At 38.3% G+C, this 24,739-nt stretch overlaps 2 protein-coding genes across 6 annotated transcripts in view; one reads left to right on the forward strand and one right to left on the reverse strand.

The window, feature by feature from the left end:
• Positions 1 to 6: 6 nt before the first annotated feature.
• LOC127961587 (kinesin-like protein KIF18A) lies at positions 7 to 23,675 on the reverse strand. Its single transcript, XM_052560764.1, has 18 exons — positions 23,528 to 23,675; positions 22,572 to 22,944; positions 21,995 to 22,152; positions 20,542 to 20,646; positions 20,294 to 20,404; positions 19,616 to 19,813; positions 13,731 to 13,907; positions 13,526 to 13,600; positions 13,255 to 13,355; positions 11,224 to 11,386; positions 10,665 to 10,829; positions 7,988 to 8,109; positions 7,534 to 7,772; positions 6,382 to 6,441; positions 1,677 to 2,031; positions 1,492 to 1,584; positions 1,270 to 1,379; positions 7 to 421 (listed from the first exon to the last, which is right to left on the reverse strand). The coding sequence occupies exons 2-18, from the start codon at positions 22,888 to 22,890 to the stop codon at positions 282 to 284; spliced, it is 2,691 nt and encodes an 896-aa protein (XP_052416724.1). The 5' UTR covers positions 22,891 to 22,944; positions 23,528 to 23,675; the 3' UTR covers positions 7 to 281.
• Positions 23,676 to 23,700: 25 nt separating this feature from the next.
• The window catches only part of mettl15 (methyltransferase like 15), a 64,072-nt gene continuing 63,033 nt past the window's right edge, over positions 23,701 to 24,739 (forward strand). Inside the window, exons 1-2 of one of the 5 annotated variants that reach the window (XM_052560767.1) lie at positions 23,701 to 23,792; positions 24,406 to 24,609. The gene's annotated coding sequence lies outside the window, so the exon portion shown is untranslated. Of the gene's footprint in view, positions 24,610 to 24,739 lie in introns of all 5 variants that reach the window. The other 4 variants (XM_052560765.1, XM_052560766.1, XM_052560768.1 and 1 more) reach the window with 4 other exon arrangements.

Consider the following 24,739-nt stretch of genomic DNA (forward strand, 5'->3'; position numbering starts at 1 on the left):
ACCAAGTTGCTTTAAAAGACCTGAACATCAAGTAATACTTTATTGAGAGCTTCATATTAGGCTGGACAAGTTTTCGATGCACGTACATATTTTAAAACATTAATATAAAAACAATCCAGTTTACTAGAATTAATTAAGGCCAAATACCTGCTCCTGCTATAAAAACAATAATAAAAATAATAAAAACTTTTTACATCTTTTCTACATCAACTCTAATGAGAAGTAAGTATGTGAGGCCAGTGAATGGGAGAACAGTGCCTTTAATAGCAAGTGGAAGCCTCTCACATCCTCTTGGTGACTTTTTTAAAGAGTGCAGCAGGCCTCAGGGAGCTCAACTTGGACTTACGCTGGTCGAGCTGATGGAGGTTTCCTTCAGACACACTCCGTACTACTCTACGGCTCGGCTCATTCTCTGATGATACTAGATGTGGTGGAAGAGAACAAAGAAAGAATAAAGATTATTAAAAATATAAATAAAAAAAAACTGGAAAAACATAACAGATTGCCTAAAATATTGATAAGAACTTTTCTTGAGTGCAAATCATTATATTAGAATTATTTCCGGAGGATCATGTGACACTGAAAACTGGAATAACAGCTGCTGAAAACAGCTTTGTATAACAGGAATAAATTATTTTAATGAAATTGAGCAATTCTAAGAGGGTCCGCACACCTTTGGAGCTTGGGCCCTAAATAGGCCATTTTAAATTGCAATAATTCCACAATATCTTGGGGTTTTCTGCATTTGATATTAAATATATGCAGCCTTTTGAACAATAGTTCAACAAAAAATGGCATGCCAAATGATTTTTTTTTTTTGTGAATTGACGGCATGATTATTTTTAGACACTGGTGATGTATATTACTGCGGTCTCTTAATTAAAAAAATAAGCAGTCATGCCTAAGAACACCTTACTAACATGGCAAAAACCACTGTAATGCATGGCCTCTAGTGGCTTATTACTTTATGAAACGGGTAAATTCAGCCAACTTGTGGCATTATATTACTAAGGAGAAAGAACACGCATAAGCCACTGGGAGTGGGAGGAGGAAATTGTGCACTTCTGGCTGTGCGCCTGACATTCTTTCACAGCTGTCAGCCGGCCCGCCCATTACACTATTACGATACTTTACCAAACATAATGGATTATGTGAGTACTTCATAAATGGAATATAATAAGAGACGCTTATGTTCCACTTCCAAGATACAAATGGAAAGCCCATAGAGGGTAACTATAATTTTTTTCACATTGAGAATAGCATTCTAACCTCCAAAATGTCGGATTCGCAGTGGTTTAGAGGCCTCGCAGAGATCTCTCTTTATGCGCTTGGGTGCTGCAGACGCGGGTTGAGAACTGTCTTCTTTCCCAGTGCTGGAACTGATACAAAGAGACAAAAAAAATTAGATTTTGGAAAACACCAAGAGTGCAAAATGTCAGCGAGGCATGATTTAAAATGCCCCAGCGAACAGGTCCCATAATAAACACACACCAGTTGAACTTGCGCTTGACCTGAGCAGCTGAGGTCATGGCCATGTAGGATGGTTTGGATTTTCGCAGGTCTAAGAGTGAAGGGATCTCCAACCTAGAAACCAATTGGAAAGAAACATATTTACACCAGCCAAAACAGAACTTATTAATCACTGCAATTTATACAGTTTTCCCACCAAATTATACCTCTTAGCTGGCTCATTTCCATTGTTAGCACGCAGTGCCCGAAGTGTTGTGTGGCCAGGGGGCTCAGGTGATAGGATGACTGTGGCATTACCACCTGATAGGTCCTCGTTGTAACCAATGTCGATAGTGGAGTTTGGATCAAAGCTGCTTGAGGTTTGCGGCTGCTCCTCAGGAGTGTACTGCAGCGGGAACATACCCTCCTGTTTTAAGACCTCTTGAACAGCAGGGGGGTAATGGGACAGCACAGGATTGGGCCCATCCTCATCTGGGTTTGCAGGAGACACAGACAGCTTCCTCCTGATTGGCTTTTTAAGAGGACATTCAACATTTCCATCCTGAAGTTGAGGGCTACAGCCTTAAAGAGAAAAGCAGCACAAAATTCATCAGTTTCAATGGAAGACATCACCAAATGGAAAATACTTCTCCTGAAGCTTTAAAGGTTTTAATAATAAAAAAAAAAAATAACAATTTGAGATATATATATACTTCCTAATAAAAAGATAAAATGTAAAAAACAACATTATGATCCAATATGTAAAATACGCATTGAAACATTTTAAATAGTACACTGTGTAACTTCCATGTTGTAAAAAAAGTAATTTAATTGATTTGACATAAAATTATAATGTTAAAGCTCATATAGGAATAAACTGTAGCACTATATTGCAACATAGATATGTATATGCAGATGCCTCATTAGTGACTCTATAAGTAAGCCGTCCACCACATAGTAATGGTAAACTTGACATCATTCACCAAAGTAATCATTGAATATTTCAAAGATTCCACAATCCTGCACTGAACGGCTCAACGGCTCTCTGCGAACCTATAGTATGTGAATGACATCAAGTTGACCGTTCCAAGATGGCATCTACGTGCCTGGAACGGTCGAATGTGGAATCTATACATATCTATGTATCGCGAACCCTAATGAAACAAAAACACCCGTTTCAAGATTTGGAGATGTTTGCATTAAACATGCCAGTCACAAATTTCAGATATTCCAGAGTAGAAAGTGCTTGGGCCATTATTGTATGAATTCGGACCATCACAAGTAACTGGCATATTATTATAATATTATTCCATGTTGTTGTCATCTGATTTGTGAGGCACATTCCTGGACACATCTAGCTCTTACACACACTTAATTTTTCATTACTGATGAAAACATACAAACATTATTTACTCATACAACAGCGAATCATTTATCCACGCGAGTTTAAGGTGCTTTTGCGCCATCAAGACAGACAGTACATGTATGTGTGTGCTGGTGGGTGTGTGTGGGTGAGGAAGGCAAGGGAGGCTCCAGGAAGCTGTTGGAGGGGTCTGACGTTGGATATTGAGTGGCGGAGTATGCCGGAGCACGTCGCAGTCTGGCCGCACACTGACTCACACGATGCAGAAAAGCGAGGGAGAGAGAGAGACACTGCGGCTGCATCTTAAGTGTTCTTGACCAATCGCGATGCTTCAGAGCTCCTGCTGGTTAAACTGTTGACACACAGCCATCTCTCCTTCTCTCTGAGTCAGTGCTGATTCTCAGAAATCTGGATTGCATGGGAGAGGACCTGACATCCTGTTAATGACTAACTATACTCACTTTTTTAGCAAAAGAAGTTTGAGAACTCAAAACGCCTCTTATGAAAGTTAGAGGGACTGTGCTTTGCTTCAACGGCCTTTCGAAGCCGGCAGCTGTAAAGCACAGGCTATATAACTTCATTTGAGAGGCACAGGGTGATCAGGTGACAATGCAAAGAAAAAAAAAAAACAACAGTGAGAGAGGATGGGCGGCAGACAGTGATGTATGGCCCAGAGCGGAGGCAGAGGAATAGGTGCGATCAGTAATTGGTGGCAGAGTGCTCTGGGTGGTGTATTTTTGGCTGGTGGGATTAAAACATGCATGAGGCGCTATTTCTGGAGGAAGCCACTGCGGATTAGGGTCGCCTGGCTCTCCCTCTCTCATTGCTTGCTTGCTCTCTTTTTATTGCAGAATCGTCCTCGCCCAATCCAGGAGCGTTTCATACTATATGTAATAGACCCCCCCTCCCCTCCCTGCACCGAGCAATGATTTTATGAATGAATTTCAGAAGGGCGGAGTGTCGGCGCTACTGAGAGGCTAGACGTAGATGACGAGGTGAGGAGGAGAGACAGACAATGGAGATATAAAGAATGATTGATTAAAAAAAATAAGCAGCGCACCGACAAAAACATACAAAAATGGGAAAGAAAAGACTAAAAGCAATGAGAGGAAGGAGAATGGAAAGAAACAGACCGCAGGCTCAAGTCTCAGAGGCAGTCTCGTGCGTGTTGACACGTGACCCCTCCTGCTTCTGTCCTCTATTCCATCACTATTTTCCACCCTTTCATACTCACGCTCCCTCTCTCCACCAAGCACTTGAGCATGAGTGCAGAGACAGTATCGTCATGAAGCGCGTCGCTGGTGGGGGTGGGGTGGAGCTTCATTCATAACCCTCTCTTTGAATCCATGGATCTCTTTCAGTTCCTGCAGACAGGGCTCAATCTCTATTGTCTAAGTATGGAACGGAGAGCAGGGCGACCTGAACGCTAAGGCTGAAACGATTAGTCGACATTGTATTAGTCGAGTAGTCGTTTGATCTCTTATGACTCAATGTAATAGCCTGCAATAACGCAGTTTGACCTGTAGAGCAAGACACTAATTCAGCTCTCCTGATGCAATTCAAGAGAGGACACAGCACTTCAGTTCAGAGCAAACACAGCCGAACCGGAGGCGGCTGAGCGGTTTTTGGATGAATATGTAAATATACACCGTGCGCTTCCCTCTCAATAACAAAATAAATACATCAAAAACTGACAGCGGTGAGAAAGCAGCAGTTAAAAACGCATCTGATTACAGCGACGTGGATGTTTGCACGGGTCAGTACCCCAGTAAAGTCCAGTCACGTTTATTTGATCTCGATCAAGTTTTCATTAACATAACCCTATGAGGTATTTTAAGAGAGATTATGACTTATCACTTACCTTTATTTTGCTTGTTATCCATATGACTTACAAAAAGAGATGTTAAGCAGAATGATTGTGTCTTTCAGTCACTTTTCATATAGCTAATTAAAGAGTGAGTTTCTCTGCCTTCTCATTTTGTGTGCAAATATACTCATTTGTATAAATTAATTGTATAACTGTAAATATATAATGACCTTCAAAAGCTGAAGTGATTACCTTTATTTATTTGCGAGATTATGAATAACTCAATATTTTAACTAACTGCAAAAGCTGCACAATCAAATGTACAGAGTAATCAGTGAAATAATCGATGGTTAGACAGTTAATCCATCTAATAACTGTTAGATTAATCGGTTATCAAAATAATCATAATAACACAGCTCTTATTTTCTGCTGCATGAATGCAAGCAGGACCTGTTTGATACGGTGAACCTTGAAAATAAGCTTCTCTTTTTAAAAACCAAGTAGAAAATGTATTTTGGAGCATGTTGCATTGAATTTACAAAAATGGGACTGAGCAGTTACACAAAAACTTAGAAATTAGCAAAAATCTGTCTAAAAGGAATAAATGCTATATTTCATGTTTATAACAAAAATAAATTTAGAGATCATGAATATTGCATTTCATTCTCTAAGTGGCAACAATGAAATCTTTCAAAGCCAGGGATTAGTTTGTCCCTACAATAGCTCCGTAGAAGAGCCTGGAAACTTGTAAATGTGTTTTTTTTTTTTGTCCCCCAGTGGACTGATAAAAACCTGAACGCCATTTTTGTGTGAAATATGCATCACATGTTATGTTTCTTTTCAGGCAGCAAACAAATCATTATTCATCATTTTCAAAAAGCTCCATTTGCCTCCACTGAAAATTAACTTCTATACTGTCCTGACCTGGTCAAATCCCATATGATGTTTGAAATGAATCATTCAAATTTAAACAATCATTGGACAGGGGAAAAAAAAAACAAACGTCCTTGTCAAAAATGAGGAATTATAGACATTGGAAATTTGTTTCTAATAAATACTACGCTCGACAATGCAAAATACTCCAACACTATCAATGCAGGAGTTTACAATATACTTTTTCCAAACATAATTCTTAACAGTATCCGTCTGTTTCCCCCCACTTCCCTCTTTTTCTTCTTTGCAGGTCTCTGTATTTTCCTGAAATGTGTGCATTTCCCACAGCGTGTCTCAATCAAATGAGGAACACCTGTTCTGCAGCAAATATCATTACTCTCCATTTACTGAGCAATAACTCACCACTCCTTCCATTTCCCCAAGCTTTCCTCTCTTCCTTTTCCCCTTTCTCCCACTCCTCGGTTCCCTCCATCTTGTGAAAAGCTTTTTTTTTTATATTTCATTCAGTCAGCATGGAGGATGTCAAACTGCTCTTTTTAGTTTCTAAGCTAAAATAAAGTTATTTACATAATTATGTTTCATTTTTGCTTTTATTTATTTAAAGCACTGACTTGATTTGACTCTTAATGAAGATTATCATTAATGATATCACAGAGAATGATTGAGGTATTTAAAGGGGACTATTGTGAACAAAGTTAGTTTACACAGCCTGAACGGTCTAGCTGAGCCTACACAACTGTCTCACACACACACACGGGCTGTCAGTATGAGCAATGTGACAGATTTGGGCAGCTGGATTGATGACTTAAGCAGAATATGTTGAAGCAGACATTGGGGTGGGGAAAGGGGGACACAGAGATGAGTTTACCTTTAGATAAGTGTGTTGGTCTGAGACGCTGTGAGGTTCGGCGTGTGTGTTTCTCTGAGCCTGAGTGAAGAGAACACAGTGTTATTCATCTGTGCTGGTCCTTTTCAGTCCAGCATACACATCACACAGGAACTAAACACGTCTTAAATCAAGACACATACATCTGTCAACGTTCACACAATGCAGATCGCATTACACGGACACGGAGAACAGTAAATCACCAGGCAGACATAAAATGAGATCACTATGAGGTGGCTGTGTGACACAAATGAGATGGCTCATCTCGGAAGCAGGAAGTTTACTGACATTATCTTTTGGATTATTTCCTTGCATCCTCGGCTGTGGACATTACACCAACACACGAAAGATAAATAGCATCTCAAAAAGACATAAGGAATAAAAGTTTTAAAAATGATCCAAAAATAAATAAAATATGTTAAAATGAATCAACATATTCAGCATTAGAAAAAATACAAATAGATTAAACCAAAAATCTATTGATTTGTCAGATGGTTGCAGTCATGTTTATCCTTTAAAATTATGATTCTCATTATTTGCATATTTACAATCAGCATCAATAAAATAGTTTTTTTTTTTTTTTGCTTGCTTTTAGACTCAGTAAGATTTTTTTTTTTTTTAAAGGTTATTCGTTTTAAGGTTCTAATCAAATACAGTAAAAAAAAAAAAAAAAAAAAAAAAAAAAAAAAAAAAAAAAAAAAATATATATATATATATATATATATATATATATATATATATATATATAAATATATATATATATATATATATATATATAAGTGTGAAAAATGTTCTATTTTGATATATTTTAAAAAGTAATTTATTTCTGGCAAAGCTGAATTTTCAGCAGGCATTACTAAAATCACTAAAGTCACATGATCCTTCAGAAATAATTCTTACATACTGATTTGGTTCTCAATTTAACGTGTCCTCGATAATACAACTTTTCAATGATAGTGTAGTAGTCAGACATTGTTGGGTCAGCTAGCTCATATATAAGGTTTTAGTGAAGCGCTTAATGCATCAGCATAGCACCAGTTTCAAGAAAGACTATGCATTAATTGCGAAATGTTTTGCTACAGAAAGAACATTTCTAATTTGAAAGTTTGACTGTTTCATCAAGATTTCACTCACTGCATGGCGTGCTCTGGTGAGACACGAGGTGTGAGAAAGACAGGAGGGGCTGTAGATGAGTGCTTTCTGTGCCACCATCATCCCTGTCCTCTGCTTTCTCCTGGTCTGCCCAGACCACACCCCTCTCTCTATTCACCAGCCGCTCCAGCTCCTCCCACTCAGCGTCATCTGTGGCAATGCTTGCAGCCTTCAACGCCAGGTGCTGTCGACGGCAGGTGGACAGCAGGGCGTTCACCAACCTGACAGGACAGGTGGAGAGCAAGTTGAATGATACAGATGGAGGCATTTACATTGCAAATGTCTAATTAATCTGAATAACACAGAGCACTTTCTACAAAGAACCATGCAGAACATATAAAAGAACACATGTTTTCCCACGGACACGTAGGTCCTGGGTGACTAAGCTAAGAATTATGAAACCTGGTGCAAAACCTCTATGAGTGTTGACTCATACTTGTGTGTGTGAGTGTTTTCCTGGTCTTGAACACTGATGAGGTGGCTCATGTGCTTGATATGTTCCTGAAGGTCAGTGATCTGCAGGTGAAGCTGATGGCACTGCAGTTCCCTTTTCAGCTCCTGTATGCAGAAACACAATGAAAAATGCAACAATAATTGCAGCAACCATCCACATCACCTTGATATTATTGCTACTGTAAGCATATCAACATCATGCTTTCAATAGAACAAACAGTTAAGATGAAAATGCAATCTAGGTAAAGGGTTTATTTACCACAAAATTGTATCTAGTTTTATGTCTTTATTTGTCTGAAAGAAGAAATTCATACACCTAGGATGCTTAGAGGGTTAGTTAAACGTGGGCTAATTTTCATTTTTTGGGTGAACTAACCATTTAAAATAAACAAGAATGATATTTGATCATTTTCATTTATATGCACCAAAGTAACAGCAATATATATTCAGCAATACATTTAATAAATGGCAAGGAAATTACAATAAATGGCAATATTTAGTTGAATATGTTTACCAAAACATTTTAATCAGGCATCTAAATTAATGTGTTAATTTATGCAATTAATTAAAAAGGAGAAGTAACATAGCTTATGTTCTATGATATGGAAAAAATGTTACTCCATTCAAAGCTTTTGTAAAACTAGCATATTTGAAATATTAATTTAAGGGCTGTTCTAAGCAAATATTGATTTTCAATTGACCTGCATAATTTTGTTTTTATTTCACTGACATTCAATCATTTTTATAAAAGAAAAATGTAGATTTTTGAGTGATGACGCCAACAAATCTTTCAAACAGTTATGAATTCATTTAAATAATTAAAACTTATTTGGATTTTAAATCACAGATGCTTATGCTCTCTAAAGACAAGTAGCGAAAGATCAAAGATCAACTCAGAAATAGCCAAAAATCATGCAACATCAACAATATTGACAATTCATTTGACAGTGAACACAAATGATGCATAAAGGCTGGGATAGTCTACCATCTGTTAGATGGCAAATTTTAAATAGAATGTCAAGCTCGGGAGTGAGGCTGTTGTGGCTTTCTGGGTGAAGAAGAGAACGACGAGATTAAACCATCTCATCTATGCGCTATAATGAGAAAGGCAGCATAGGCAAGACTCTACAAAAATGATGAAATGGCTTAGATGTTGTTTTTAGTCTAGCTCCTTGTTTTCTTCTGTCTCACTGAAAATGCACCTTCTGAGGAGTCTTCTACCCCCTCTGACGCAAGAAAACGCAAAACAGCACAGCACAGAACATTTGATGGGCGGGTGCGTCACTACTCCGTTCTACTTCCAGGAAAAGAAAAAAAAAACAGGAGCAAAAAGAGAGCGAGAGAAGAGGTGTGGATTTAGGTAAGCAGCTGTAGGGAGTGATGAAGGTAAAGCATTGATTTTCCTTTTATTAAGACATCCTCCGGTGGGGAAATGGAGAGAGAGAAGCTAAACAGGGGATGAGAGAGACACAAAAATGGTCACAGTGTCTATCAAAGGGCCACAAATGAGGGCAAAAACAAAGATTGCACGATATTTTCAGCTTGTTCACAAAAACCACTGTCAAATGGTGATGTTTTGCATGTTTTATATGTCCGGCTCCTACATGCAGACTGATTACCAGTATGAATGGCAGCAAAATGTCAATTGCCTTAAAACAATGTCCCTGCCAAATTAACAAAGGCTCAAGAACATGAAGATACAGAGTTGCAAGTTTATGCCAGTTCTTCAAAAAGATAACACTAGCCCTCTTTAATTGCATTTGGCTATCTGATGAGCTCAAGAAGAGCTCTGCTATTCAGGGCCTCTGAGGATCATGTCTGCATCAGACATCACAACACTGCAGACTGGCACCCTAGAGCTTCAATGCTCGGCTAGAAAACATGAAAACATTCAATAATGGCATTTCGAAAAGGATAACAGGCCAAGGCAGTCCACTCCGGGACTGAAAGGAGCCCTCAAATAAAGAAATATCACAATAAGCTGAAGGACAAAAACAACAACATAAATCTGTTGCAGGGGTAGGCGGTATGACAAATTCTTATATCACGATATACAATACATGCTATTTTTGCAGCAAATTCAAACTCTCAATGGTTTATATATTACATAAACATGAAGAACAGCCTATTTTCCAACAGTCTAGTGATTTTTTACATTTTAAAAAGCCTTTTATCTTATTTGATTATCTTTTTTTTATTTATTTAAATTGGAGATAACCCTGAAGATAAGATTATTCAAGAAAGAAAAATATATTATTATTCAAAACAGATAAATCTGGCCATCAGTGCAAAAGCGGTTTCAAATTAACAAAAGTACTTTATCATTAAGCAATCAAAATGTTTTTAAAAGACATGTCTCTAGACCTTGCTCTTTTTTCCTTTTCCCAACGGTTTGCTTTTGACATTTTTAAACGCAAAAACGCATTCTAGATGAATGGCCCCTTACACGGCCTACACCGAAAGCAAGTCCAAATTAAATTGCTCTCATTACAATTGACAATGCAGTCTACACTGGAAGTGCATGTCTGTGATACAATTTGTACTGTGTGCATTTTGTTTTTGTTTTGAGTATTGCATAAGCTTTACTGGTTGACCATGTATGTGTACATGTATAATGCCCATGCAGCCCTAATCTGAAGTAAAAGTGACCCAGCCCTGACCTCTGGAGAATGTCCTTCGTGTCCAAGCAGCTTCATCTCGTTTTCGACGCGGTGGAGCCATCCCTCGTTCTCCTGGAAGCTCTTTTCACTCTCTATCAAGCGTTTCTGCAAGTGCTCCTGACGAGACTTCAGGGAGGCCAGTTTACGCTCATACTTACAGGTGGCCTAAAACAAAAACATTACTAAATCAGGTTCACACACACACACATACTGATCAATGAATTTCTGTCACTTTTCCAGTCATTCATCATTTATAGACAACCATTTCTAGCGGGTATATATCTTAAATTGTAATTTCTTGCTGTGGTGGCACTGCTGAATTTTCAGAAGCCATTACTCCAGTCTTTAGTGTCACATGCTGCTACAGAAAACATTCTAATACACTTAAGTGCTCAAGAAGCTTCAAAACTTTTTTTTTTATAATCATTTTAGCTTTGCGCGTTCTAACATTATGAAACATCATCAACTTAATACTATTAGCTGAATTAAAATAATCAATTTCTTACCAAAACCAATAAAATAACAACCTTGTGTTTGTGTGTGTCATCAGTTTCGTTACCTTCTCCGCCCTGCTGTCGGGGAAGAAGATCAGACTCTGCTGATGCCACAGCTCTCGGTGTCTCATAGTCAGCCGGCTTTCATTCAGCTGTTTCTCGATGTCCAGATGCTCTTTACGGACCTGCAGACGTGCCGCAAACACGCTGCGCAGGGACTCAGACATCCTGCAAAACACAAAAGACATTGAGTTATTGTCTCCATTCAATGGATGCCACTCTCACTTTTCCTCTCAAGTTCTGCGTTACAGACGTTAAATAGTAGTTAATGTATACGCTCCAGAACACAAAGGCAGCAGTCACTATGATTTCCTATCCTGTTTATATAAGCTCTAGAAAAAAAAAAAAAAAAGGTTTCAGATCTGTGGCACAGAGAGCATGAACTGCTCCTGACCTATAACAGGTCATGGGCTCATAAGGACCCGGGTTCGAGTGCAGCCTGGGTCATGTCCAAGACTAAGTCCTCTCTCCCTGCAACTTACTGTCAATTTCCTCATTATACTATCTGATAAACACAAAAAGTTTTGTTGACTCAAAATTAGTTAATAAACATGAACGTGCATATTAACACAATTACAGTGGATGCACAGGGCTTAGCAAGATGATACATTTTTCAATAATGACTTTTATTCAGCAAGGATCCATTAAATTGATTAAAAGTCATAATAAAGAAAATTATATTTCAAATAAATTCTTTTAAATCAAATAATCTTAAAAAAAGGATACATTTCCACAGAATCAGCTAAACACACTGATAATAAGGAATGATTTTTGAGCACCACATCAGCAAATTAAAATAGTTAAGTATCACACAAAACTAAGGACTGAAAATTATTTTAGCTTTGCCAGTGCTTGCATAAATTAAATTCTAAAATATATTAAAGTAGAAAACGGTTAATATTTCAAAATATTCCAGCAATAATTAATAAATACAGCCTTGGTGAACTGAACACGTATAAAAACGTACCAACCTCAAACTTATGAATGGTAGCGCAAGTCGCATTGAGAAAAATGTGAAGCATACCTGACAGTTTGCTATGAATGCATTCTATAATAACAGAATATATTTCACCTTACTGCACCCTTTTCTCTTCTGTTTAATATAGGTAAGTGCTAAAGGCCCTCACGCTCTCATTCAAACACATTCTCCACTGAGAGCCTTCAGTGCTGCAACACTGCATACGGCTACCTCAATGAATGCTTTGAGATATCACCTGAACTATGTGTGGGCGGTATTAGTTTTGATTAAAAAAAAAAAAAAAGAAGAAGAAAAAAAAAAAAGTCCATTCAGAGAGAGTGCAGAGGCTGTTTTTGGGGCCATAATGTTGGTGCAGTGCCGACATTGCCAGACTGCTGCATTATTAATGCTAAGCACCTCTCCCTCTCCCTCTCTCTCTCACTCGCTCGGCAAGTTGTGAATTCTGATGCCGGTGAATGAAACACGTAGGAGTGAGACTCATTCAGCTTTTTCCCCTCCTCCTTCCCTCCCTCCCTTGCTATTTTCCCTCTTTCTCTCCTCCCTCCAACCTGTCCTTCATTTTCTCCCTCCCATCTACGGATGCTGCGGTGGTTTTTGTGGACAAGAACCACACACACACAAAAACGGAATGACTGAAACTAGAGGCTGAAGGGTGGGGCGGTGGGACGTGTTGCAAAACGGTGATACATTTCCCATCCAAAACAAGCGATAAACTAAAAAAAAAAAAGGAAAAGAAGAAGAAAAAAAAAAAAAAACGTGAAAAATTAAAGAAACTCTAAAGTCTCCACTCTCCACTGGGCCTGATGAAAAATGCAGAGGTAAGGAGACCTCCACCTGCGATGGTGTCTGGCTTTGTCCTGTGTACTCTTACTCATGAATAATTGATGCGTATTCAAAGTTTCAAAGGACAGCGTTAAAGAGCTGCACATCACACATGGCATAAAATAAACAACATCTAAACAAACAAAAACACAGGTCTCAAGACGCACGCTGGTGCCTTTGCTGTGTCGCATGAGTGCACACTTTTGGATTGAACATAGACACACATGCTGCTTACTTCTCAAATTCGACTCTCCTCTGGACGGGGATTGGATTGAGGGCAGGAATCTCCACCTTCCGCTCTTCGTACTCTTTGAGTTTCTGTTTCAGCATGACAATCTGCAAGCGCGCGCACACACACAAACACACTCTCATTAGGCAAGCTAGTCTCATGTGGATTAGACCCATCTCACCTAACAGGAGAAGCAAACCAGATTTACAGAGCAAATAGTTCCACATTAAGACGTGAAGGATGAAGGATGAGGATGAAGGGTGAGATTCATTTTTACCTCAGCTTTCTGCCTTTCACAGATGACAGCATACTGGCCAATGTGACTGTCCAAGCTCATCACGTTACTCCTCAGCTGAAATACAGGGAGAGAGAATCAGAAATATGATCTATATTATAATGATACGTGGTGAACTCATGGGTGATTTGAGGCATGTTGTTGGTCGGCGGACTGCTGAAGCTGCGCTTGTATGTGTAGGACTTACAGTGGATTTGATCTCCTTCGCGCGGTTGGCATATTTGAGAGTGTTGTGTGTATCTTCATAGGAGAGCGAGGACGGGCTGACGTTCGCGATCATCACAGTTCGGCAGTTTCCACCGAGAGAGTCTTTGAGGAGCCGTGTCAGCTTGCTATCTCTGTATGGAATATGTGTCTTCTTACACTGAGAATGAAAAAAAAACAGAAAACAAAACAAAGAGAAGTCAAATTCAAGAATCAAATTCACGAAAAGAACGCCAACAACACACTAAAAACATTGACTGAAATAAAACTGATATAGCCTTCAGAGACTACATGATTAAGCCTATTTTTCATTTTAGGCCATTTCTGATTTGAGTTCACATTTCATTTACTATGGATCTGCCACTGATCTTCACCAATCCAAGACAAGCTTTTTTTTTTAAATGTAAGTCTATGGAGAATATTTGCGTTTGGATAGTTTTAAAAGCATTTTAAATAGAAATTTTCCTAAAATATGCTAAAAATTATTTAAGTCCACTTGCAGTAAAAACTTAAGGTACCCCCGAGTATTACTGAGTAATTCAGAGATTTTACATTTCAAAACAAGCCAACTTTGAAAGCGAAACCAAATTCTCACTTTTCAGTAAATTTGAATTATTTATTTTTTTTTATAACAGAATAAAACAGCAAAAAACAAGACTGACCCTGCTAGCAGATCCTAATAATTTCAGATGTGTCTAATCTTAACAAACATGCTCAAACAGCTAGTTGACACTCTGGCTTTCATCTGGCTGGCCTGTCTGACCCACAAACGAAAGCATTCACAAACTGATGGTCTAATTAATCTCAGGATCTAGTGACTGATACACAGTCCGTATCTCAACATCTACACAAGAAAACATCAAAGCCAAGTTTCCACGGAGCTGATGTGGAACAGTTAACATACATGGAGAATGACATGCACAATTTGCCAACACAAATATAGGGGAAAACACAGCAGTCAGGGGAGGGAAATGTGGAAATGTTGTATATCTGTTCTCGTCCAGCTGATGTCTCAAACTATAGCTTACATCTGGACTGTGTATGGGTTCATGTTTTCATTATAGTTCTAAATCAAGTGGTGGCCTGCTGGGAACTTCACAAACTCCTTTGCAAAAGGGTGAAATAAAGACCGTGGCCCATTTTTCCATAGTTTTCTTGTTCTCTGTTAGGAACTACTGTACTAAAAAAAGCGGGCATTTTTCAGTGTTAAAACACCAGCTTATGTAACCTAAAAAACATACAAGCAGGCACCATCACCATAGTTAGTCTGTGAAAATCCACATTTCTGAAGGCAGCATGTTCTCTCTGCTGGCACGCCTGTGTTAGCAGTTTGTGTGAGAGTGCGAGTGGCCTGTTTCGGGCCCTCCCAGGAGAACATGGGTAAGGAGAGCCATCTGCGTGACAGGTTAATTTATGCGGATGGATGGCATGAAAACAATACCTATGAAGCTGCCTGTGGAGGGGCCCAGAGACGGGGACAAACCTCCTCACCTTACACACACACACACACACCAGCCGAAACACTTCGGCATCAAACGGCAAATACAAAAACCACAGAAGACACAACACAAACACCAAAGCACAAACAAATCAAAAGAATCCCAAAAACTGAGCCAGAACAGCAATGAATAAGATCATAACTTTAAATACAATCAATTTACAAGAAAAATGAAAAGAACATGCATCTGGCTTTGACAGACAATAAACAGAAAGAGGGCCTGCACTGATCTAGCATCAAAATAACTCAATTGAACATAAGGTTTTTGACCAATCTCATATTTATGGGTCACCAGCTTAAGATTTAGCTGTACTACAAGACAAAAACAAAGATGTAGTACACATGCTGAAAAACTCCAGCCAAAGCAAACGAGGAAAAAACAGAACAGACTCAACATTTAAAAAAAATGGTCTCTCTCGATTTTGCTCCTCAGTAAAATAAACACAAACAAAGCCTGCAACTTTACTTGGACATGTGCTAGAACAAGTAAACTAGTCCACAGTCCTTCATCACTAAAAACAAACATTTGAGAAAAAAACAGTTACAATAGTTACACACGCTCATGTTTGTGTGAGCAGTCAAACCTTTATCATCACCCAGAACAAAGCTCTTCAAATGGATTCAAAAGTTTGGGGTCAGTAAAACATTTACACTTTTATTCAGCAAGGATGCATCAAATTGATCAAAAGTTATACTCTCTTACTATTTCAAATAAATACTCTCTTACTATTTCCATCATCAACTACTACCCATTTTTTACATCATTTTACAAAAAAAAAAAGTTTCAAAAACATTAAGCAGCACTGTTTTCAAGATCGATAAGAATTGAACACAAAATAAACCTATTAGCATGATTTCTGAATGTGAATCTAACTGGGGGGATGTGTGCATATACCTTTGCAGATGTTCTTGTTCTATCAATCTCAGCCAGAGATACTGGAGACCCGAGTCACCACAATCATATTTTAAGAGCGAGTTCATTTGATGTGCACTGCATGGACTAAAATGCAGTCAAACAACTGGTTGCCTGTTGTAGACAGGCTTATGGAATATAAGGCACATGCTTCTTTGTGCTGTTGCCAGTATTAGGACCATAAACACCTCTCAGGTTATGAAAAATGTCAGAAAACAGTGATTGTGTGTGGTCGGACAGGGAAATAAATGTAAGTGTTTAGGAGGTGGAGAACAAGAAAAACTACTTGGACAAAACTGGCTTAATGCTAAATACCTAAGGCTGAAGATACACGGATGCAACTTTGGCTAATGTTGCCATCAGCGAACAACACAGGGCCCCACAATCGATCGGAGTATCCATATATACATTTGTTACCCATTCTAAATGGGAAAGTGCACAAGCAACACTGCTCAAAAAATTTGCCCTGTGTATCATGTGCATAAGAGTTTAAAAACAGCAGGAGCTGCATGAAAGTGTTTAGAATTAAATCCACAATGCAACAAAACCGTGATATTTACTGCTGTTAGGTGTCACTATGGTTACAGGCATTACTGAATGATATCAATAGTTAGAGGAAGAGACTGACCTCAGTTACCTGTTCATACTGGATCCTCTTGGTCTGCTTTTGTACGCACAATACAGTTTAAAACATGTTTTTGAGTCTTAGGTTGCATTTATTTGATAATCAAAACAGGCTTCAGGATCCGAGACATACACGGCAGCTTATTCCCACCTAACGCCTAAAAATAATTAAAGAATGGTTTATAATAGCTAATGGCACAAAACAAGCACCGCAAGGCAGATTTAACAGCCATTTTCTAAGACTTCATTCTATATCCGTCACGGGCTAATGGGATTTGGTGGTAAATTACCCTCAAACCGTCTCCGAGACGGAAAATCTGGATACAATTCCACACAGTGTCTTTGGTGGAGGCGTACTGAAATCAGCACTAGTGAATGAGCAGGACACACAGACACACACAAAGCAGCCCTGAGGAAAGGGATAAGTGTACACAACAGAGTCCGAGTTGTAGTTCTCCTGATTCTGATAGCATCAGTCCCTGAACCACAGAGCCAGCGGGGCCTTCGGGTTTGTCCCAAAAGCAAAGAAGAGAGGCGAAGGCTAATACCATCAGAGCAAATGTGCCACAGCAAAGTATGAACCCAGCTGACCCAGACTGGATAAAGACCAACAAAGGCTAAAGTGAAGATAAGTAATAGTGATACAGTAAATACATTTGTTTACAGTACAGCAGGATTGCAGGTAATTGGTTTTAAGGTAGATCCACACAGAATACCAATACCTACTGCATGCTTTTGTGTTAAATTGAGCTTTTTGTATTTTTGATGCACTCATTGATAAAATCAAGAAATTGTCAATAATAGTGAACACCAAATATTTTATCAATGCACAAAGACATTTTGGCAGCAATGGTCACAAAGCAGTAGCACAAACATATTATTGCTAAAGAAAAATAACAAAAATTGGTAAAAGCCGCAGAGCAAGATGCAACAGAAAAAAAAAAACATGCAACAGGTATGGCAGCATATTATATTAAATATTTAAAGGGGGGGTGACATTCTCGTTTTCACTCAATATCCTGTTAATCTTGAGTACCTATAGAGTAGTACTGCATTTTACTGCTTTTGTACTGCTTTTGCGTTGAGAGCGTTTGGAAGCTGTGACATTACCGTGAGGAAAAACACATCCGAAACAAACCATGGCTAACAGTCAGATTCAGCGTATATTTATGATCCAGAATCAGATCCAGAGGCTGAAATTTAACAAGAGCAGCATCAGCAACAACGTCTCTATGTGGTATGTACTGAAACTGCATATATTTGCTTAGCGGTTTTGGAAAATGACTAAGTTTCACTTTGTCGTCTTTTTTTTTTTTTTTTTTTTTTAAGCTGTACATGTGGAAAGTGCAGTTTGATGACAACATCACATGTTGTTTACTTGATGTGCTTACGCGCAGATAGCTAAGTTAACAACACAGTGATATTTGAAGCAGTTTTACTCACCGCATGCGGTTCCAACACACGATCGTGACCCTTTTTCGTTGGGACTGCATTATCCTTAAGAAATAAACGATGTGCAAATCCGGCGTCAAACTGGGCCTTGTTTGTAAAACAAGGATTTTCGAAATGGAGGGAACAAACACAAACACCTGCACAACTCCGTTGATGCTCTGTAAAAATAAACTCCATCCACTGGTCCCTTAATGCCGTTTTTTTTTTTTGGTAATCTGTGCAGGGTTGTCTTGCCCTGGCAACCAAAAACACACTTCTTTTGTGACATTTCGCGACGCTCTCGCTCTGATCAGTGAACATCTGTTGTGCTCTCAGTGCTCTGCTATACGGGAGCGAGCGCTCTTCCGGCAGAAGTGCCTTAGGACCCATATAAGGAAATTCCGCTCCATCTAACGTCACACAGAGCCATACTCGAAAAAAACTTTCCGAAACTTGTGACAAACCGGAAGGAGTATTTTGGGAACAGAAATACTCCTTCAAACGTACATCTTAATTTTTGAAACTTTGTCCATGTTTAGCTTGGGAATCCAACTCTTTAACAGTGTAAAAAACTCAGTATGCATGAAATAGCATTTCACCCCCCCTTTAAAGGCCATAAGCATAGAGTCTTTATGGTTAAGGTTGTCATGCTAAGAGCTTGCATTAAAGTGGTTTTACGGGTATTTATTGTTACGGTTTCAATAGTTTAAGCATTTCCAAATTTGCCAAACAGAGATTATTTATCATTAAGTATCACAGATCATTTAGAGACTCCAAAGTTAAAAAAATATTTACATGGGAAGAATTTGTATATTAAAGGTGCTGTATGTAGACTTGACACTAGTGCTTGAACTAGGCATTGCAGTCCAAATCAAATATTTTTTCTTCCAGCTCCTCCTCCTCAGACTTGACGCACACGCAGGTTGCTAGATTGACACCAACAAGAACCAGCTCACTTGACGATGAATGAAATAAAATACGTTGTGTTTTCAACCAACTTGCAACCCAGGAGGGCTGAAATACAATTGGGTAAACTGGCAGTGGGTGGGTTTCACCATCCAAAACAGAGAATGACATTTCATCCCGGAATGCAGATTTTCAAAAGAGAATAACTGACTGTAGAATTGTTTTTCAGATAAGCAAGTAAATATCTGAGTGTGCTAATAATAAACAGTGTAATCATGCATTTGTGTATACAGCAATATACGTATTGCTCTTTGTGTTAAGCCTTTAGATTAATAGATTTAAGATCACAAGAAGAAGGTGATTCAAACACCTACACATTCAACAAAATCACATTCCATGTTTGCAACATCCAATTTAAATCCAAAATAAAAAAAACAGATCTCTTTTCAACAAGATCTGGGTAATCCCTCAATTTTAACAGAAGGTGTAGACCTACTTTGGGGTTGGCGAGCGTGTTGATGACATTCCCTAAGGCGAGGAGGGAGCGGTTGATGTTGGCCCCCTCTCTGAGACGAGCCCCCTTGGTATTGGTTGCACTGGCTCTTTCTGAGCCGGCCAGGTCGATTAAGCTCATCTTGGCCACACGAACATTTGGATTGAGACTAGCTGTCTTATCCTGCTGCCTCAAGTAGATCTGAAGAAAAAAGATGGCACAAGAACATCTTTCAGCTAGATTGAATATTTATATTTTTCCCTGACAACTTTATAAGCCATCTGACACTGGTTTGAACTGTGCAGTTAACTCTGAAACATCCTGATCAATAGCTAGAAGACTGAGATGTTGGATTGCAGAGAAGATTGAAGCTTTATTGCTTTTTAAACACTAGAATTGTAATAAATAGAAAAGCCAAACAGCTTGATTTATTATTGCCTCATCAAATCTTCCAGGAAGCACAAAAAGGCTGATGATTTTTGTGCTTCCTGGAAATTGTCCGTTCACGCAAATCAACTGGTAGCACACGCTCAATATCAAAACAAGAGGATTAATGTAAAGTTACTCAAACCCCACGGGGTGACTGCACACAGAATGAAATCTAGCAGCATAAAAACAGTTACACAGAACCAGATGTGATATTTACAGAGAAAAGAGACGAGATTGAGAGAAGCCTTTTACCTGGAATACGGCATGGGAGCGGGAAGATGTGGCGTTCATGTCAGTGGGGTGCTGCGTCCGGTTTCTGTTACCATAATCAAGAGCTTCAAGGATGTGTTCTGCAGATTTGGGCTACAATGTAATGATATGACACACACACACACACACACCATCAGACAAGGCAAATCAACGACAATTCTTTGTGGACTATAGTGAGATGAATCAATGTCACAGAAAATGCACAGATGACACGTGCAGCCCAACTTCACCTCGTGCAGGGTGAGTCCTTGAACAACAACTCCATTGGATCCGTCCTCTCTCACCGCTAATGGACCAGAGTTAGTTAGCAAATCCCGAATCTGCTCATTATAAACCTGGTCAGGAAAAAGTGCAGAAACCCATTGGTCATTAAACAAAAGGGCTGACTAACTCACAGGTCCAATAAGCCAGAGCTAACACAAATATAGCAATTCTTGTAAGATGCACTCAGTATATTTCTCATTTAATAAGGTACTTCAAAAACCAAAAGCATTGAAGCTGAAATATTTTGTGTTAGTGAGCTTCTGCATCAAAGACTATAGAAATACAAAGAAAGTTCACTCCTATACTTATGAATGGGAAAAACTGCAATGTGCAAAAAATGGCGGGATAGTCCTGCCTTCTAAATGAAAGAGCCAATCGTTGACTGGTGAAGTCAGTGCATCACTGCATTTATCTGTTAGAAGCTCCGGTTATATAGCACAGTTATAAGCGCAGTATACTGTACTGCACATGCACATTGGCTGGTCTAGCTTGAAAAATACGCCTTTTTAAGCTATTTGAGCATAACAAAAAGGACATTCATGTGGCAATTCATTTCAGATTTTTTTGCTGATCTGAAATATGTAATTTAATTGTGAGTTCAGCAAGTAGTTTTTGAGATTTCAGTTTTCCCTCATTCAATTAGATAGCACTTTGTCTTGTGTGAACTGCCTGGAGGCGGTGAAAATATGGCCACCGAGTGAACAGACTTTCCTTGAAAGGGACTTTGTTTCACATTGATGCTGCTAAGTGTCTAAGCCTAAAGTGACTGACATTTTTTAGTGCAGGATAAATAAATAAAACCGTGAGTTTTTATTATTATTAGATGATTATTATTTTTTTTATTAATTATTTTTTTCAGCCAGGTTTAATTAAACTTGAAGATAAAGTGAAGGTAAAGTCTTTTACATGGTTACAAAAACATAATATTTAAATGAATGCTGTTCGTTCGACATTTTGGTTCATCATACAATTCAGACAAAAAAAGTGTCAGTTTTCACAAAACTATTAAACAGCACAAACTTTAGTTATAATATGTGAAATAAGAAATGGTCCAAATCAGCATACGATAATGAATGCTGATGGACCACGTGACACTGAAGCCTACAGTTAGTTACAGCTGCTAAAAAATCAGCTTTGCCAACACGGAAATAAACTATATTTACAATTTATGAAAGTTATAATATGATTTCACAATATTACTTTTACTGTATTTATCAAATAAATGCAACCTGGCTGAGCATAAGAGCTCTTAAAAAAAAAAAAAAAAAAAAAAAATTCCAAAGCCCAATTTTAAAACTGTATATTAGTAAGGGATCAATAAAATATCCTCCAGGTATTAATAATTAAAAATCTACAACAAACCATAACTAATAAATCTACAATGCGGTTTAAATTCAGGGAGAAACATTGAGACCTCACCTCAAGATAAGAAAAAGCTATGTTAAACACTTTGTCCTCCTTGATGATGTCCATACGCGCGAACAGTTCGTTCATAGTGAGAAACATCACTCCCGGAGAATCACTACTACCCAACATGGTGTGTGTTTTTCCTGCTCCTGTAGCTCCATAAGCAAAAACTGGCCGAACAAAAAGAAACACATTTAAGAATAAAAACATTATTGATAAACCAGCTGTCATAATGTCATTAAAAAAACATTCATGAGAAGCATGAAATAAATCCATAAATGACCAAATTATTAGCATGATAAATAAACACCAACCAAAATTGGGTTGGGGGGGGGGGGTCAACTTAAAAGGCCATGCTCTTGTAGCACTAACAAAATGTGAAAATGGCCCCAGGTACTTTAAGTTATGAAATACTCCTTAATGAAATACTGTTATGTTATTCACCGGTTTCAAATTCCGCACCAAGTTCAAGCAAGACAAAAAATATCAGCCCAAAACTGGATGATAAATCTAGGTTTCACTGCTGAAATCAAGTACATGGCAAAGAAAGTAATTTTCAGATTCAATGAAGAGAAATAAAATGTCTCACCAGTGCAGTTGTAGCCATTCAGAACACCATCCACTATTGCTTTAGTGGTGTTCTCAAAAACTTCCATCTGTGACGAGTCCTCCCTAAACACGCTGTCAAACACGAACTTGAGGTCCTTGTTGGCTCTGCGCCGCACATCCCTGTTGCCTACCCGCTGTCCCCGGAAAAATGTCACTTCTTCCTCTTTAGGATCAAAGATAAGCATGTGGTTGTCGACTACTTGGACAACCTTCTTGTGATTTCCATCCTTTTCTTTGTTGTTTAAAGGACGGACACGGACCACCACTTTTACGTGGCTGCACACCTCCCCATCCGACATTGTCCTTTTTTACAGCTTCCCACTGAAAAACTCTGCTTCTTAATGTTTGTGTATCTGTGTAACACAAGATAACCATTTATAAACAGAGTGATTTCAAACAAGGCATATTGCAAATAATTCTTCAAGAAAGGAAAATGTTGCAGTCTATGACACTTATTTCACATTCTCCACTCAGTTACTTGTCAAGACAGGTAGCTATGCAGGCAAAGTATGATTTGTTTTATTGTGGCTTGATACTTTTATAGATAAACTCTAATAAGGAGAATTTGAACAATATAATTAATATTAAACCTCATACTATAGGTCAGCCCAATAGGATTCTCCTATAGACTTTACGAAACATGTTTTAATGTAAGGCCATGTATGAACCCTGTAAACCCCGTGCTAATTTACTGTAACGGTGCAATAACGCTCATCAAATATATCATAAACAGACCCGTATATATATATCGTCAGACCCGTATGTATATATCATCAGACCCGTATGTCTTATACGACTGGTTTTTAGTTTAAAACTCTTATTTGCATTGGTTAATATCATCTGTTAGCGTTGTGCTAAAAGCTGCAGCTAACCGGTCATCACTTTCATTTAAATTACAAAAGATAAAGTTAACGCTGTAAAATGCGTTTGACCTACCATATGATACAGTATGAATCCGCGACGGATGATTTGACTGTTGTATTAAGATAATTTGTATTTTCCTTTATTTAACTTTAAACAAAACATTCGAACTGATAGTAAGCAAAACCAAAGCCCCAGTAAGCGCGAAGATTTCAAACACAAGCTGCTGTTCCGTCCCTGCATCTGATTGGACGACAACATTCTTACGTCAAGCGACGTATGACGCTGACTGAATCTAGGCGACGGAGAATTTAATCCACGGTGGAATAAAGCATGAACTGTATCCTTTAATTGAAAAATAGAATTCCTAAATCATGTAAAATATGGCAGGTATTAGTTAGATAATTGTTATGAGCACAATCGGAATGTCATTTAGCGGGATATAACTTTAATTTATGAGCCACAGTTACCTGTCTCTCACAGTTGTGATCAGGGATAAAACGAATATTACATATCTTTAGAAAAGGCATGTAAGTTATAAGCGAACTGTGTATGGAGTAAAACACACATGTTTAAAGAAAAAAAGCGAATAAATTTACCAGCATAACGGAAGCAACATCCTGAATATATGAAATATCACTACAGAATACTGTCAAGATCGCTAGTTCATGTTTCCAAGATACAGATATTGATTATATCTGTTTTTAAATGCTTGTCATGTTATAGGAGGAACAAAAAATCGTAATTTCTTGTTTCTTCCGGGAGCAGTCCCAGCTGCACTCATGAACCTTCGCAACAACGCTGAATAAAGGACTAAACAGCCGTGTTTGACACGATAATAGTGATTAATCATCAGCCCACATCCTGCTGAATTGTTTTATCGGTTTGAATTGTAAGTTGTATGTTTCCGAACTGACTTTGACTATGAAATACTTTAAATCACGTGTTTACAGACATGACAACAAGTCCATGCATTTCCTTTGAAATCCGCAAATGATCTTCAACACACAAACCCTGCCTCTGGTGTGCTGCACGTGTCCCTGTGTTTCTAACTGTGCCTTGTATTCAATTTGCGGGATTATAGCGATATCAAAGTGTTAAGTGCTGAGACGTAACAGTTTGAGAGACGTTTGCGCCTTATTTGCATTGTTTGGATTGTGAGTTTAAAATATCTACATTTCAAATTAATCCATTAATGAGTCCTGCAAAGTGGTAAAACAAATGGCATGTGTGACAATATGAATATATATATATATATATATATATATATATATATATATGTATGAA

This window comes from Carassius gibelio, chromosome B7, assembly GCF_023724105.1.
Source record: "Carassius gibelio isolate Cgi1373 ecotype wild population from Czech Republic chromosome B7, carGib1.2-hapl.c, whole genome shotgun sequence".
Taxonomy (NCBI): Eukaryota; Metazoa; Chordata; class Actinopteri; order Cypriniformes; family Cyprinidae; genus Carassius; species Carassius gibelio.